At 45.5% G+C, this 18,261-nt stretch overlaps 1 protein-coding gene across 5 annotated transcripts in view; it reads left to right on the top strand.

Annotated features, from left to right (window-relative positions):
* AP1B1 (adaptor related protein complex 1 subunit beta 1) overlaps positions 1 to 18,261 on the top strand; it is an 85,681-nt gene that overhangs the window by 31,410 nt on the left and 36,010 nt on the right. For all 5 annotated transcript variants that reach the window (XM_049618978.1, XM_049618980.1, XM_049618982.1 and 2 more), the window contains exon 2: positions 18,074 to 18,136. In XM_049618978.1, coding sequence (XP_049474935.1) covers positions 18,074 to 18,136 — 63 coding nt within the window. The remainder of the gene's footprint in view (positions 1 to 18,073; positions 18,137 to 18,261) is intronic.

Below are 18,261 nucleotides of genomic sequence, written 5' to 3'. Positions count from 1 at the left end.
AAAGAGGCTGGAGCAAGGTTGGGGTGTAGGGGCTATTTAGTATCGTTAGCTGTCATTCTGTTTATTCACAGCCAGGTAAAGTGTAGTCTTATTACTTTGCATCTAATCTTCATAAGGGGCATTTGATTCACATATTTAGGATGAAACAATCCTGCAGGCTGTTGCTGTAAGTGATTACCACTCGGGACAGAAATGGAAGTTTTTCCTGACTATTGAGAACTGTGAGACACAAAACAGGCCATCCATGAAGCTAATTTGGGAATATTCAGACCCACTGTTAAGAGTGGTTGAGCCGCATTCCTTTTGGAATAAAGAAAGAAAGCATGAGACACCTAGGGGGATCTTTTGGCCCTGGGTTCTTGAAGAACATTCTCAAGGGAAGGGTCTCTGTCTCTCTGAGAAAAGTGCAGGCCCCTTGGCTTCTTGGCTGGGGAGAGCACATTTGCCTGGAAGATGGTGAGGTCATTTAATGGCCGGAGGACTAGACTCTGTGAGTCCGAGCCTTGTTCCTTTGCAGGCATTCACTTCATTTCTGCCTCAGTTTCCCTGACAGCAGCACGAGAAGGACCTGCTGCCTTCCTATCCACTGCTGGGTGTTACAAGCCTTAGTGAACCCGTGAAGGTTTCCGCATGCTTCTGGAGAAAGCTGTGATATAATTACTGTAGTACCTTTTTTTTTTTTTTTAACTCTATGATCTGTTCTCCCAGTTCCATTGAATTCACAGAAACTTAATATTGTCACCTTATCCCCATCCTTCCAAGGGAGGATTCGAGATGAAGCTGCTTGTCCCAGATGGTGGGAACATGAGCAGAGCGCAGAGCATCTGGCTCCCTGTCCTGAGTTGAGCCCACCAGCCTCCTCCAACCTCTTAAAAATTGTCATGGAGAAAAGCTTCAATAGTTCTCAAAGAATCAGATCCCTCAGAGGTTGTTGAGTATGGGTTGAGCAGAGGCTTCACCCTGGGCAACTGGAAGGGCTCAGAGGTGTAATGGAAAAAGCACTGCCTGACCCCCATCAGTCAACTCTGAGTTCAGACCCCAGTTCGGCACCTTCCTGGTAATATGACTGGGACAACTTACTTGGGCTGGGCCTCCTTTACTTCAGCTCTAAAATGATAGTGACCATCACCTTCTCCCCATCTCCTCTCCCCCAACCCCCGGTAGTCTCCTGCGTGTGTGTGTGTGTGTGTGTGTGTGTGTGTGTGTATGTGTGTATTAGATAAGGAAATTTGTGCAGAGACTGTTATTGTGGTTGGATGCTTTGACTCTAGGCAGTTGGTGCCTACTGGGGGCCTGTGTCTGAGGAAGGCTGTCAACCCTGCTTTGTGGGGTGTTACTTCCTCTTGCAGAGACCTTTGTATACACAGGACTACTACTACCCTTCTTGTTTCACTTCCTAAAAGTTTCAGGACAAGTTTAGTCTATTGGCCCTACTGGCTCTGGCCTTTCATCTTTTTCTGGTCATCGTCTGAAACTGTTGCTGTCTTGACTGCTCACTTCCCAGAAAACCCTCACGGCTGGCACCAGAGTCTCATGTGCTGACAGTGAGCAAGCATGGCTCGGGTGTGCGTTTTGCACGTTTGTGTAATTATGAAAGCTGAGAGGACATCAACGTCATGTAGATATTTCTTTTTCTGAACAGGGTTTTGTTTTTTTGCTGCTTAAGAGTGATCACAGCCCAGAAATGGTTTTTGTGTTGTTTTTTTTCTCTTCACACAGAGAGAAGCAAATAACACCGGAGAGAAAATATCACTTGAGCAGTGGGAAATCCTTAAAAAAATAATCCTGCTTGATTATCCATCAGTGGCTCCTCATTGCCCTCAGGCTAAAACTCACATTCCTTATCGTGGCCTTCAAGGCCTTTTGGGCTGACTTCAGCCTAGCTCTCCTGCCTTATCTGTCCTACTCCTCACTTCATCTCTTCCCAAGCTCCAGTCAAATTCAGCTGCTTGCCACTTCTGCAGCCTCCAACTCTTTTTACCTCTGTCTCCGTTTTGTGCTGTCCTCACTGCCTGAACACCATTCCCTGTCACACACATGGCTCTTTCTTTGCTGGACCACTACTTGGAGCTTCCTATCTAATCATCTCCCCCACCTCGCAGGCCTGAACTTCCACCGTGTCCTGTGTCACTGATCACGATGGGTTGTCATTGTCTGTTCACTTGGCTGTCTTCTAAGTAAACAGCTCTTAATCCCTGGGGAGAACTTGTCTTAACTGTGTGTGTGTGTCTAGCACTTAGTGAAATGTCTGGCATATAGTAGGTGCTCAGTAAGTGTTCAGTAAATGAATGAATGTCGCCTTGAATTGTTAGGATTCCTTGATTCCTAAAGAATTCAAAGCACTTTCCAGATGATCTCCTGTCCATCCTCATATCACTCCAGGGGAATAGGGAGAAATCTGATGAGTGATAGGATTACTCCTCTTGGGCTGCTGTTGCTACCACCCAGCCAACCACCAGAGTGCTTCAGGGCCTCCAGAGACCTGGGGTTGGGGAGCGGCAAGGAGGTGCTGGTGGTAACCACTCTCTCTAGGTAGTAGGAAGAGTGGCTACATTCATCAAGCGCTTGGTGAGCTGGGCACTGCTGGAGGCTTTGTATGTATTGACCTGTTTTAGCCTCACAAATCCCTCAGGTATGTGACATTGCAATTATCGTTTTACAGCGGTGGTATGCTTGTGCTTCTTAAGTTGTGTAGACGCCCTGGAGGGCCCCTGTCACACCTGCTGTAGCCACCTTTCCTGTCCCAACCCCTTGTTCTTGGATTGTCTCCCCTGTTATTTAGTGGAGCTGAGCTTGGCTGTGGTTTTAGATTCCCAAGTCTCATCCTTTTCGGGTCTTTAGCCTGACTCCATTAAGAGGGTTTCCCCGAAGTTGGGAGACCCCCTTCCAGTGAAGGTAAGAGTATGGCTGGTTGACTCCAGAATGCCCACAGTTCATCAGCAGCCAGGATGCCTGCCTTAGTGACTGCTCTCCCAGATTTACCATCTCCTCTGTGGACTTGAGCTGGACGATGGTAGATTTGGAAATCAGGTCTCCAAGGTTTAACACCAGTCCCGCATTGTTCACTTTCAGTACTGAAAACATTCGTCAAAGCAGAGCTCTGTAGAGAAATAGACTTGGGTGACACATACTCTTTGCCACACCTAATTGCTTTTAGGGCCTTAAGCATGTTGAGAGTGGAATGACAAAATTTCATTAGCTGGCGAGTCTGCTCCTGTGGTCTTCATTCTCTGGTCTCTAAGGGCTGAGAGGCTGGATGTTGAGACACTTAGGACAGAGCCGTCACACATTTGGCGTTTATTCATTCAGTATTTATTGAGCCCTGCGGTGTGCCTGGCACTGGGCTAAGTGTGATTGATGATAGGTAAACAAGTCAATTTCTGTGCTTGGGTTGCTTACTGCATTTGAATGGGATGGGGTTGGGGGGGGAGGCAAAGAGGAAATAGAAAACAAATGTAATAATTAGAAAAACTGATAAGCCATGAGGGAAGCAGGCAGAGCAGCCAGCCCCTGTTGAAATGTAAGTCCGATCTCAGAACTCCTGCTCAAAACCCTCTAGCTGCTCCCACCTCACTCAGTGAAAGCCAGAGTTCTTACCCTGACCTGGAAGGCCCCCTCCATTCTCTGACCTCATAACCCACCGCTTACTCAGCCTCCCTGCTGTTCTTCAAACATCCCCACTTCTCACTTCTTAGGCCTGGAAGGCTCTTTCCCCAGTGTCACCTGTCACCTTCTCAAGGCGGCCACCTGGTTAAATTTCAACCTCTTTTCCTCCCCTCCCCCACACTCTGTATCCTCCTTCCCTACTTTCTTTTTCTCCATAGCATTTATCACTCTCAGAGATAGTATATTTTGTACTTATTTGGTACTCGTGGGCCCTGTCTACTATTGGAATGCGTGCTCCATGAAGGGAAGGATTTTTATCTGACTTATTCACTGCTGCGTCCCTAGCATGTAGACCTGTTTACAGTACATGGGAGGGAGGTGCTCAGCAAACCTGTGACTAGGAACAGGGGTGAGGGTGAGGACAGGAAAATACCTACTTAGCTCAGGACCGTGTCTTTGAAGTGATGTCATCTAAGCCGATATTTGAAGGATAAGTTGGAGCAGCCACTCTAGAAGCTGGAGAGGATAATCCAGGCAGAAGGCTCAGCAAGGGAAAAGGCAGTGAAGAGCTTGACAAAGGACACAGAAGGCCTGTGGTCCTAAAGGGTTACAGGCAGAGGGAAGGGCCTGCCTGTGCTCACTTCATAGCTGTGTCCGAGCACCCTGCCCCCAGCAGTTCATCCCCACCTCCTGCAGCCCTGTCTCTGAGCCGATGCCCATGGGAGCAGGGCATGGCGATCTGGCCTCACTGAGGGAAATGGCCTGGACCTTTCTCCCACTGGAGGTGTTGCCACCTGATCTTCTCCCCCTTTTGCCTTTTTTTCTCTCTTTATTTACTTGTCTTCCATTGATTGGCTGTAACATGGGCTACAGGGTCTGGCATTTTCAACTTCAGTTTTGTCAAAATAGCTTGACAGCCAGAGAAGACGCATTTCTGATGCTGGCACACCCTGTAAATGGAACAGGGGAAGTGGTCTCTAGCTGAGGTTGGTTTACAAAACTTGAAATTTCCTGGAGTGGAGAGTTGAGCACTAATCGTTCAGACATTTATTGAGCATCTACTGTTTGCCAGATAACAGTCTAGGAGCTTCACAGTAGTGAATAAAATGGACAGAATCTTTGTCTTCATGAAGCACGTTATGGAGGGGAAAAAAAATAGACAATATAAATACATTTTATAGGGGTGCCTGGGTGGCTCAGTCAGTTAAGCGACCGACTTCAGCTCAGGTCATGATCTGACGGCTTGTGGGTTCGAGCCCTACATCCGGCTCTGTGCTGGTAGCTCAGAGCCTGCAGCCTGCTTTGGATTCTGTGTCTCCCTCTCTCTCTGCCCCTCTTCTGCTTGTGCTCTCTCTCTCTCTCTCTCAAAAATAAATAAACTTAAAAAAATTTTAATAAATAAATTTTATAGTATGTTGGTGATAAGTACCTTGAAGAAATACAAAAGGAGGAAAGAAAGAGGGAGTTGGGGGATTGGTTGGGGATGTATACAATTTTTTTTGAAGTTTACTTATTTTGAGAGAGAAAGAGAGAGAGAGAGAGAGTAAGGGACACTATCAGCGCGAGCGCAATACAGGGCTAGATCTCATGAACCGTGAGATCATGACCTGAGCTGAAACCAAGAGTTGGATGCTTAACCGACTGAGCCACCCAGGTGCCCCAGGGATGTGTACAATTTTAAATAAAGTGGTCAGAGAAGGTGACATTTGAGTGAGATTTGACAGAGGTGAGGGACTGAGCCATGACACTATCTGAAGAAAGCCTCTGTGGCAAAGTGACCATCACAGCACGTGCAAAGGCCCTGAGATAGAAACACTCCTATTGTGTTCAAGGATCAGCAAAGAGGCACATGTGGCTGGAATTGAGAGAATGATGGGGAAAACACTGGGAAAAGAGTTGAAAGGAGTAATGGGTGGTATGAGACAGAAGGGATGTATCTCATACTGGCCTTATAGTCCATGAGGCCATGGTAGAGATTTTGGCCTCAAAATCTCTCATGGTAGAGATTTACTCTGAGTGAAGCAGGGAACTGTTGGACAATTTTGAACAGAAGAGTGGCACTTTCTGCCTTAGACGATAATGGGATCATTCTGCCTGTTGCTAAAGTGAGTTGTTGGAAGCAGTGTGGAAACAGCTTTGGTAGCAATCCCAATAAAGAGTGATGGTAGGTTGGGGCCTGGTGGTAGTGATGGTAGTGAATCCGCTTTATGGATTCTGGATTCATTTTGAAGGTAGACCCAGTAGGATTTGCTGATAGATTAGATGTGGGATGTGAGGGAGGGTGTGTGTTGTCAAGGGCAACTGAGGTTTTTATAGCTTGAGGTCAGTTGTTAAGTTTGAGCTGCCTGTTAGCTATATGGACATTCAAGTTCAGATGTCGATTAGGCAATTTGGGTATCTGTGCTGGGAGTTCACGGGAGAGGTTGGGTTTAGGGATGTAAACTTGTGGGTGTCAGCATGTAGATGATACTTAAAACCTTGACACTGGGTGAGCTTACCAAAGAGGCCAGATAACATTGGTGGGGAAGGGAAGAGGTACCAGGCCTAGGGCCCTCTAGCATTGAAGAAGAGGGAGACGAGGAAGAACCCACAAAGGAGACTGAGAAGGAGCAGGCAGTGGGATAGAGGGGAAGGCGGAGAGCACAGCATCCTAGAATCCAGGGGAAGAAAGTGTTTCAAGGAAGAGGGAGTGATCAGCAGTGTCAAATGCTTGTCAGCGTGAGACTTGTCCTTTGACAGGATCACTGCATCTTCTGCCTGCAGGATCTAACATGCTCTGGCATCCAAGACCGTCTGTGAATCTCATCCTTCTTTGCCTCGCCTCATCTACTCCTTTCCTTCCCAAGTCCTTGCCTTCAGCCAGGCAGGGCTTCTCACAAACTCCTGAACACACAGGCTGGTTTTGGCCTTGGATAAGTCACTCCTCTCTCAGCATCTTTAATTCCTCACTTATAAATGGGTTGGTTACCTTGAGAATTAAATGAGAGAGGGGCTATAAACCACTTAGCACAGAGCCTACACCCTAGTCAGTGTTGCTGGCGGTTTAGCCTCAGCGGTTTAGCATCTTGTGGGTCTTTTCCAGGTCACCCTCAGCCCTCCTTTTACAAATGTGATCATCTTTTCCTATCCAGGCAAGCCTTGTTCCTCTAAGAGGGCGTCCCTGGATGTTCTCTCATTCACAGAACCCTCCTCATCTGAGCAATGGTGGCACTCATCTGGAAGGCATGATTGCTCTGCCGTTCACCCGCAGTCCTTTACCTGACCTCTGCATCTGTAAGATCCCAGAGGGAAAACTGTCCTTTGTCTGCTGTGTGCATGCTCCTATGTGGGGCACAATCCCATCTCAGAGCTGACAGTGCCCCACACTGTTACACATGCTGAATGGATGACTCCAACACTTGACAGATCTTCAGAAAGTATTCCCATTGTATAGATGGGAAAACTGAGATCTCGAGGCACCTTGTTTTATAGTCTTTGGCCTCTTTTTCTTGATAGCAGATCTTTCCAAACATTACTGTCTATAGATAGTTGAAAACTGGCATGCAATTCTAGAAATAGGTTCTAGAGACCCAGTGCTAACATAAGAACATGGCATGTGCCTGCCTTTACTTCCTTTTCATTTTGAGGTTTTAATTGCTAGTGGGTCTCAGGAGATTGATTTTGGCTAGTCACTTTTCATTCAAATCCCAGGAGGCCCATAACTCAGCACGCTCATCCAGACAGGCTCTCACTAGGCACGTTACCAAACTTGACATTCGTGTTGTCCAAGCTGGATGGGCTGGCCCTGAAATAACCTGTAATTCAACATTCGAGGGACTCTGCAGGGATGTGTGGCAACATATTTCACGTATCCTTTAGCTTGGAGTGTGTGTGTTTCTACCAGGGCTTCATTCAGACAGGAGAAGTTGCCTTGCTGGACAGAATGGGACCTGTGGGACCTATTATAAGGCAGGGATAGAGAGGGTCAGTGCTACCGTTTTCTAGCCGTGTGACTCCAGACAAATGCCTTGATCTCTCTGGGCTTCAGTTTCCTCATCTGTAAACTTGTGATATTATCAGTACCTTCTCCACAGATTATTGTGAGGATTAAATGCGAAGCTCTTTACACAGTGTCTGGCCCATGGTGCTCATCTGTTTGCCATTACGACTAGCACTGCCACCTTTGTTCTGAATTTCATGCCAAGCCTAAAGATGAACACAGCTTATTTTCTCACAATTCTTGAACCGACTTGAAAGAGCCTGTCTGTCTGAGTTTGGCGACCGTATTGTCTCAGAGAGAAAGTCTGAAATCTGGTTTCTCTACTGCTGATTCACCTTTTAATCTTCAAGTTGGCCTTACCTATTTCCCTGTATATAAAGTGAACTTTAGGACTTACCTGTGAGGACCTTTTCCTTTTTTTTTTTTTTTTTTTTTTTTTTTTTTACTTTGTTTATTTTTGAGAGGGAGAGAGAGAGAAAGTGCACACAGGGAAGGGGCAGAGAAAGAGGGAAAGAGAGAGAATCCCAAGCGGGCTCCACACCACCAGCATGGAGCCCCATGTGGGGCTCCAACTCATGAACCATGAGATCATGACCTGAGGCAAAGTTGGACACTCAACCGACTGAGCCACGCAGGTGCCCCAGGACCTTTTTCCTTTTACGAGGGCCAGTCAGATAAGTGAACAGTGATGAGTGATTGCTGGGTGGTGAGTAGAATCATTATCTCTTATTATAAACTCTCGGCTTCATGGGGCAGGCACATAATCCAGAGCGTGGCACAGAGTAGGGGAATATTTGTGAATGAATCAACCTGTGGCTTTGAGACAGAACTGAAACAGCCAAACGTGTGGGATGATTAAGTTTGGCTTTTCTGTTCTAAACGAAGAAGAAACAGCACCACCCTAACCCCTCTTATTCATTCTTCCTAGCTTAGTCTTGACAGTCCCTGAGCTAACATGTGCCTAGAACAGGCTTCTGAACAGCTGTTCATCAGGCAAGGGTTTAACAGTGACCTGTTTGTTTATTTTTGAGAGAGGGAGACAGACTGTGAGTTGGGGAGGGGCAGAGAGAGAGGGAGACCCAGAATCCTGAGCAGGCTGCAGGCTCTGAGCCGTCAGCACAGAGCCTGACCCAGGGCTCAAACTCACAAAGTGTGAGATCATGACCTGAGCCAAAGCCGGATGCTCAATCAAGCCACCCAGGCACCCCAACGGTGACAATTTTAAACAGCACTAAAGTTGGAAGCCACCAACACAGACTTTCAGGGATCATTTTTCCCCTGCTCAAATATCCTTGAATTCAGAGATGAGTCTTGGCGGCTGGATCAGACCTTGCCAAATATCTCCTTCCCCTTTCCCTTTCCTAAAGCTGCTTCTCTGGCTCATCTCACGGTACTGATGATCTCCCTTGTTAATTCACTGAGTGCCCACCATGCGTAGCGGACTGTGCTACTGCCGCCAACTTCATGCCTCTCGATTGCAGAGCATAGGTTGTTCTGGAACGAATCACTGCTCTGAGACTAGAAAAGTCCTTTCCCTGGCCATTGGCGGGCCGTTTGGGGAATTGCTTGGCTTGTTACTGTTTTCCTTCTTACTGAAGACCTAATAAGGTTTGCTGGCCATGCTGCATTCTGCATTTGTTTTCTCTTGTCCCTTGGAAACGTCTTCTGTCATGCTCTGAGAATGATCATGCTTCATTTCCTCTAGTTTGATAGCCTGGAAGAACACTCATTGGTGAGAAAATGGATTTCTCATCTAGCAGAGAATCAGAAAACGTGAGATGTGGGAGGGAGTTTATCTGTCATTTAATAGGCCGAAACTCTTGTCCCTGGAACTGTGGGTTGCCTGAAGGGCCCCTGGTGAAGGAGGGGAGTTGAGCATTCTGGAATGAGCTAGGCTGTAGGTCCCCCAGTCTTATGTCAACCAGGGCAGTCATGTTTTTGTTTTAAACAGTTTGAAAAGAAGAAGGGGCTTGAAAAGCCATTGATCTGGTTGACAATTGGAAACAATTTCTTATTTGACAATTGGAAAAAGTAAGTCCCAGAGATGAGGGGATTTGCCCAGGGTCATACAGCTGTTGGTAGCAAAGCTAGATTTCCTGGCAGCTATCTTGGCATTGGGTCAGCCTTGCCATGTTTGTTAAAAGTTATCCACAAAGGCTTACGGCCCTGGTCTGCCCCATCGTCACTCTCTGGTCTCATCAGGGAGCCCTCTTATCTTGATTTGTTATAGGCCCCTGGTTTTGTGACTTCTCTGGGAGCGTTTTCATTCATTTTGTCAGCAAACATTTGGTGAGCTCCTGGAATGTGCCAGGCATAGTGCCAGTCACTGGGTTGACAGCATTAAACAGGACAGACCCCAAATTAGAGTCATGAGGAGGGCTGTGGAGAAGTCCATGATATGATTGAGTCAAATGTCGGGGAGACCTCTACCCCTCTGGGTCTGGAGTGTTTGAGCTGAGACTGAGGATAAGCATGGGGCTGGGAACAGTGCTTTCAACAGATGCTCCCCTGTTTTGTAAACCGCATTATATTTGGGGTGCCTGGGTGGCTCAGTCAGTTAAGTGTCTGACTTCGGCTCAGGTCAAGATCTCACAGTTTGTGAGTTTGAGCCCTGCAGCAGACTCTCCACTGACAGCTCGGAGCCTGGAGCCTGCTTCAGGAGCCTGCTGTCTGTCTCTCTCTCTCTCTGCCCCTCCCCTGCTTGTGCGTATGCACATGCGTGCTCTCTCTCTCTCTCGCTCTCTCTCTCTCTCTCAAATAAACTTTAAAAAACCCTGCATTATATTTGAAAGAGGTGATACATACTTGTGATGAGCACTGGGTGTTATATGTAAGTGATGAATCCCTAAATTCTCTTGAAACCAATACTACACTATATGTTAACTAACTTGAATTTAAATAAAATCTTGGAAGAAAAAAAAAAGAGGTGATATATGCACAGGGTAGAAAATTCCCAAGATAGAAGCTGGTGAGTGATGAAAGGTCAGTCTCTCACACTATCCCTTGGCAATCCAGCTTCTTTTCTGGAGGAAACTACTGTTAACTTTTCTTGCTTACCCTTTCTTTCTTTCTTTTTTTTTTTTTTATTTTTAATTAAAAAAAATTTTTTTAATGCTTTTATTTATTTTTGAGACAGAGAGAGACAGAGCATGAGCAGGGGAGGGGCAGAGAGAGGGGGAGACACAGAATCTGAAGCAGGCTCCAGGCTCTGAGCTGTCAGCACAGAGCCTGACATGGGGCTTGAACTCACAGACCGTGAGATTATGGCCTGAGCTGAAGTTGGACGCTTAACCAACTGAGCCACCCAGGCACCCCTATTTTTAATTTCTTTAACGTTTATTAATTTTTGAGAGATAGAGCATGAGCGGGGGAAGGCAGAGAGAGGGAGACACAGAATCTGAAGCAGGCTCCAGGCTCTGAGCTGTCAGCACAGAACCCGATGCAGGGCTTGAACTCACAAACTGTAAGATCATGACCTGAACCGAAGTTGGATACTTAAACCGACTGAGCCACCCAGGTGTCCGCTTATTGCTTGATTGCTTGCTTGCTTGCTTCTTTTTTTTAAGTATTCTCTGCCCTCAAAGTAGGGCTCGAGCTCACAACCCCGAGATCAGGAGTCACACCCTCCACTGACCGAGCCAGCCAAGTGCCCTGTTGTGCCATATTTTTTTTTAATGTTTATTTATTTTTGAGAGAGACAGAGAGAGACAGAGCGCGAGTGGGGAAGGGGCAGAGAGAGAGAGAGAGAGAAGGAGAAACAGAATCTGAAACAGGCTCCAGGCTCTGAACTGTTAGCACAGAGCCTGATGCGGGGCTTGAACTCGGGAACGGCAAGACCATGACCTAGGCTGAAGTCGGACAGTTAACCAACTGAGCCACCCAGGCACCCAATGTTGTGCCATAATTTTTAAACAAGCACTCTGTGGAAGGACGTTTAAGGTGTTTACAATAGTTTGTTGTTACAAAGGATGCTACACGAATAACTACATGATCTATGCAGTGTGTGTGTGTGTGTGTGTGTGTGTGTGTGTGTGTGTGTGTAAATATAAATAAAACAAATTCCTAGAAGCAGACTTGCTGGGTCAAAGGGTCAGCACCTTGCAATTTTCAGAGCTGTTGCCAAATTGATGTAGAGACTGTAGCAATATAGACCCTCCTTAGCATCATATGAGGGTGTCTTTTTTCCCACATCAGCATGAGCATGGCATATTATCAGATTTTTGGGTCTTTGCCAGTCCAGTGGCTGATGGATGGTATTTCATCAATTTCTCTTATAAGTAAGCTTATCAATTTCTCTTATAAGTAAGCTTAAACCATTGTTCTTCATTTTCTCCAAACACACCGCATCCTTTGCCATTCTGTTTTTAGACACTTTTTATGTATTAAGGCAAATAGGCTTTTGTCTGCAATATGATTAAAATTTGTGTGTGTTTATCATATTTTTGGTTTTTTTTATTATGTTTTTGGCCATGCAGGAAAACTTAATTTTTATATAATTGAACTCCTAGATTTCTTGATTTAATGTCATACTCAGAAAGGCTTTATTTCCTCTAGAGTATACAATTTTCTATTTTTCTTCTTCAGCATTGAGTTTTATTTTGTTATTTAAAAAAATACAATATTTGTATGATTTATACCAAGTGAAATGCTCAGCTCTTGAGCGTATAGTCTGGCCAGTAGTGCGTCAATAGAGAGATCATAGGGGGCCTGGTAGACTCGGTTGGCTGGAGCGTCCGACTTCAGCTCAAGTCATGATCTCACGGTTCGTGAGTTCGAGCCCCACGTTGGGCTCTGCTGACAGCTCAGAGCCTGGAGCCTGCTTTAAAGTCTGTGTCTCCCTCTCTCTCTGTCCCTGCCTTGCTCGCGCGCTCTCGCTCTCTCTCTCTCTCTCTCTCTGAAAAGTAAAATAAACGTTAAAAAAAAAAAACCTAAAAAAATAAAAATAGATCATTTCCATCACCCTTAGAGTTCTTTTTTTTTTTTAATGTTTTATTTATTTTTGAGAGAGAGTGCATGAGTGGGAGAGAAGCAGAGAGAGAGGGGGACAGAGGATCCAAAGCAGGCTGTGTGCTGACAGCAACGAGCCCCATGTGGGGCTTGAACTCACGAACCCACGAACCATGAGATCATGACCTGAGCCGAAGTCGACCCTCAACCAACTGATCCACCCAGGCGCCCCACCCCTAGAGTTCTTTTGTGCCCGGTTCAAGACAGTCCTTCTCAGCTAGAAGCATCCACTGGTCTGACTTTTACCACCATAAGTTAGTTTTGCTCTTCTACTTATTCTAGAATTTCATGTAAATGGCATCCCACAACATTTACAATGTTTATACTTGTCAGTGTGCTTTCATTCCCACACTGTCCCCTGTCGGAAGACATGAGTGAACTAAGAGCAACAAGTGCTGACGTCCCCATTTTTCAAGAGAGGAATTAGATCATAGAGATGAAGTAAACTAATATGAATTCAGTGTTCTTTCCTTTAAAATTGTTACTGTGGGGGCACCTGGCTGGCTCGGTCTCTTCATCTCAGGCCCATGAGTTCAAGCCCCACACTGGGCATGAAGCCTACTAAAAAAATACCAATGATTAAAAGAAAAGAAAATAATTACCGTTATTAGCAATTTTGAGACCTTGGAGAAAATTTAAAATATGTTCAATGTTCTTCATGTATTTTTTGTACATTTAAATACATTTTATTAGCTTAAAACACAAAAAGAGATTCTTTATCTCTTGCTCATAAAACTACAATGGGATATGTGAAGACTCACAAATTTAGAAAGTGTTGAGGACTTTTTTCCTTAAATCTAACTCTAACTCCAGTGGCTAAACTTCAAAGTCTTTAGCTGGGAATGTTTTTATGAGTTTTTCTTCCATCTTCTTCCTAGGACCTCATTTTCCCACTCTTAGATTGCATTACATCTTTGTCCTAGCCAATGTGTCAGTGTTTCTTACTGAGGACTTTTTTTTTTTTTTTTAATATTTACTTACTTTTTGGGAGAGTGCAGTGGGGGAGGGGCAGAGAGAGGGGGACAGAGGATCTGAAGCTGGCTCTGCTCTGACAGGCTGACAGCAGTGAGCCAGATGTGGAGCTCAAACTCAACGAACTGCGTGCTTGGGACCTGAGCAAAAGTCAACCAACAGAGCCACCCAGGTGCCCCCTTACCAAGGACTTCTTTATAATTCTTTTAGAAAACATAAAACTACTCCATTTCAGGCTTTGTTACTCTGTTACTCAGTTTCTTTGCTTTAAGCCTGGTGGCAGGGGAAAGCAGGAGTGTGGGTAGGATTTTTTTTTTTTTTTTTTTTTAAAGTAAAATTACTAGGGACTCGTCCTGGAATTATGGGATCAAAGTCATAACTTCGCAAGTGTGGGAAGGTAGATTTAAGGTGAGCACAGCATCTGTGGCTCCTCAGAGACAGAACCAGTCTTTCCAAGTGTACCCCTCTTTAATTTTGACTTTCCCTCCCCTTGAGGCATTCCTTAGCCTGTAAATGCTGAAAATGAGGGGTATCCCAGCCCAGAATGCTGTCTCCTTAGCAAAAGTGACTCATCACACTGGCCAGAGCAGTTTCCAAACCAAAAATTCCCTCCAATTAATTGTTTTTTAAAGTGCGTCCTGCCACTTCCAAAGATGGAATCCAAACCCTACGCTTTTTCTTGCCTGAATTGGCTGCCTGTTTTCAGTTGTGGCTCATGTGTGCAATCAGATCCATCACACAAGGTCTTTAACTCCTTTGGCCTCCATTAATAGGGACACAGCATATGGTGATAGCTGAGCGGTGCCAGGGAAAGCACCAGCCTTTCCTGGGGCATCTGCAAGTCTGGTCCTTTAGACCAAACTGTAGGGTTTTCTCCATTGCTTCAGAAAGAATGAAAAATCTCTTGCACTGACATCTAAGAGGCAACTGCAGAGAAAGGACACAGGAGAACCCTTAGCAGATCAACCAGGCGCAATTGATCTTCCACAGTGAAAGGAGGTTTCTAAAATCTGTGCTCTGGGTGGCTTTGCAAAAGCGTTTTCACTTCTCCCTACCACCCCTTCCTCCTTCACTTTATTTTCCTATATGTGAAACAACTTCAGAGGGATACAGTTTCTGCATCATCAGTCCCCTTGGGCCCTCTGCAGAGGGATATGCGAAATAGACACTGCAGAGAAAAGAAGCAGCCAGCACCCGGGCTGGGTAGCAGTTTAAGTTGTGAGTAGTTGCTTAGCACCTGTAAAAGGAAGGTGTCATCAAAGCTCAGCATTATAGGGGTGACAGCAGCTGTAGGGGTCTAATTAGCTGACCCTGTGCCTCTGTTGCTTTTTTTAATCCCCCAAAAGAGAAGCTTCTTACCCTTTCTTCCACCTGAGTGGTTGCATACAACACAGATCTGTCCCCAGGAGGTTGTGTTCTGGGAATTGAGGGGGCCCCCAGATGTTTTGTGCCTGTAGATAAAGGGAAAGCCCCCGACAGCCTCCTCTGTTGGAGAAGGAAGAATTTCTGGGCGGCGCAGACATTAGACATCTAAGGTAGTTTTTGCTTTTTGTTCACTTTGATTTCCTTCTGCTTTTAGCAATGGAGGGGTTTATATGTTACTGTGATTCTTTCGGTCTATAATTTTTAGTCCCTTTTGCTTTCATTGATCCCTCTTCTTAGACTAAACTTGGAGAAATGGGGTACTTCTGTTTTGGATACCACTGCTAGTTGTGTTCATGCCTGTGACTCCTGAAGCCATACAGCCCTTTGTTGTGTGGCAGACATCCCATGATCTTGTTTACCTGCTCATTCTCAACACTCCAAAAGAAACCCCTGTAGGTTGGTGGGATTTCTCTGAGAAAATGGCTTCATGTGTGCTCAAAAGAAAATTATTTTCAGTGTAAGTAAAGCTCCTGTAGGAAACAAATGCTAAATAGTTACATAACCGAGCTGTCAGAGAGCAAGCTGAGGCTCCTGGGGATGTTCCTTGGCCCCTTTTCGTTTCTTTTAACAACTATCAACTCAGACTCAACACTGGCCATGTGCAGAACCCTGGGCCGGGTGTGAGGAAGGAGGATGGATGGACCCATGGACCGGGCTGACCTGGTGGATCCGTCCATAGCCCTGACTGCTGCTACCACAGCCTGCAAGCTAGAGTCCCCCCTGTGGGTCTGCCGTCATCAGACGCCACGGTCTCTTCTGCTTTTTCCTGCACCTCCTACAGGAAAGTGCCACCATCCCTTTTTATCCCCAAAGGAAAGTAGAATTGTCGTTTTCCTCTTTGTACTGTTTTGTCAGCGAAGCCTTTATTCCTTTATTCTGACGGGATCCACAAAGGATGTAAGGCAGCCCTGAGACAGCACATGCTTGTTTTCCTTTGATTAGTGAGACGAAATCTATGGGTGTCTCAGTTGGGGAACGGTCTCATTGCCATCCTGCCATGAATACAAGCTTAGTCTGGAGAATTCAGTTGGGCTGAAGAGGAGCTATGTCAGCTTTGTTTCCAGAGACTTTTGAACTGATCCTGACCTCTCACATCCATCCCACCATTAACCCCCATCTTGCCCCGCATAGTAACGCATTGAAAGAAGATGTTAATGGATCCTGTGTTGTCGTTTAAGTGTATTTATTTTTATTTTTGAGAGAGAAAGAGCATGAGCAGGGGAGGGGCAGAGAGAGAGGGAGAGGGAGAATCCCAAGCAGGCTCCGCACCAGTCAGTGCAGAGGCCCACCACAGGACTCCATCCCACAAACCATGAGATTATGACCTGAGCCGAAGTCAAGAGTCAGATGTTTAACTGAGCCAGCCAGGTGCCCTTATGTTTTTATTTGTAATGAATTTATTCAATGTTTTTTTGATTTCAAGTTTTTATTTAAATTCTAATTAGTTAACATGTAGTGTGATATTGGTTTCAGGAGTAGGATTTAGTGATTCATCACTTACATATAACACCCAGTGTTCATCACAAGCGCCCTCGATGAGTTCTATGTTTAAGTCTCTTCCATGGAGGCAACAAAAGGGACAATGTGAGTGAGTTTTTTCCATTCAAATTCGTATTTTTTTTTGGTTGTGTGGTTTTCTGTACCGTGTGAGATTACAGGTAGGACTGAACAGTTGTACTTGAAGGTCTTATGGTGTTTGGACCAAGTCCTTAGCCCCTGTCAGGGCTCCGTCCTCCCTTTCAGGTAGGGGAAACAATTCCTTCATTGATACAATACAGCTGCTGAGCTCAGGCAGACCTGAGATCGTCTCTCAGTTTAGCCATTTACAATCCATGTTTGGGCAAGTTACTTAACCCTGAGCCTCGGTTTCCTCATCTGTAAAATAGGGTTAAAAACCAGTTATCTTATTGGTAGGATTAAATGAGATGATATGTGTAAAACCCTTGTCTGTGATAGGGGCTCTGTAAGTGGATGCTTCTAAATGTTAGAACCACCTCAAGAACCTCTGCCATGTATCCAGGGTGCTTGGCCCCTGTGTAGCATCTTTAATCTTCATCTGTTCATCAAGGTGAACTATTGTAGGTACATAGTAGATACTCAGAAAATGTTGAATGAACAAGGGTGCCTTGGTATTTTGTCCTGTTGCCTTAGAACAGCACTTCACACTGTGACAAAAGTCATTGGGAGATGTCCTGACAGATGCTTTGAGGAAACTGGCCAGTTAGATTTGAGGAATGCTGGAGAGTCTACAGTATATAGATATATTCTAGCCCTCTCTAGAGATGAATAGTGCATACCACTGTTAGAGAAGCTCGGAAAAGTTGGGGAGAGAAGAAATCTTCCCATCTTTTCAGGTTTGGCATCTTCCAAGCTCATTTGACTATATGGGATCACAAGAGTACCTCCATGAGGCTGTGATGAGGCTTTAATGGGTTAATTTGTGTGAAGCACTTAGGACAGTGCTGGGTGGAGTGAGCACCACGAAGGGGTGGCTGTAACTAAGTGCTTTTTAATCTGTGGACTCGAGAGTACTTAGCCATTCCCTTATTGATGGGTATTTGAGTTAATTTCCAACAGTGTGTTGTTACAGACAGTGCTCCAGTAAAACCCCTGTATCTGTGTGCAGGTATTTCTGTGGGAGAGAGTTCTAGAAGCAGAACTGCTGGCGTGCCTAGGTGGCTCACTCTGTTGAGCGTCTGACTTCTCTACTCAGGTCATGATCTCACACTTCGTGAATTTCAACCCCATGTCGGTCTCTGTGCTGACAGCTCAGAGCCTGAAGCCTGCTTTGCATTCTGTGTCTCCCTCTCTCTCTGTCTCTCTCAAAAAATAAAAAAGTTAAAAAAAAAAAAAGTAGAACTGCTGGGTCAAAGGATATGCACATTCAGAAATTTGATAGTTCCCTCAGAATGACCTTCCAAAATCTGATCAGCCATTATCTAACAGCCCCTTTTCCCAGGAGAGAGATAAGAAGCTATCTTCCCACACCACATGTGTGCTGGATCCTTCCCTTCTCCTCCTATGCTCCGTAACTGAAAACAGAATGGACACAATGGAAAGTCACCCCTTTTTTTTGTCTTGCAGAGTCTGGCCACAGATAAGGGACCAAAATGACCGACTCAAAATATTTCACCACCACCAAGAAAGGTACTGTTTATTTCTTTGTGGGGTCTCGTCCTACCCTTTCTGTGCCCCACCCTTCTGCCTTCTCCCTGCTGGGGTGGGGCTTGCGGTAGGGGGTGGAGGCCTAGAAGCAATTGGTGGGGATTACC

The sequence above is a fragment of the Panthera uncia genome, assembly GCF_023721935.1.
Source record: "Panthera uncia isolate 11264 chromosome D3 unlocalized genomic scaffold, Puncia_PCG_1.0 HiC_scaffold_8, whole genome shotgun sequence".
Lineage (NCBI taxonomy): Eukaryota > Metazoa > Chordata > Mammalia > Carnivora > Felidae > Panthera > Panthera uncia.
Note: the sequence above shows the minus strand (reverse complement) of the source record. Positions and strands in the feature narration are given on the sequence as shown.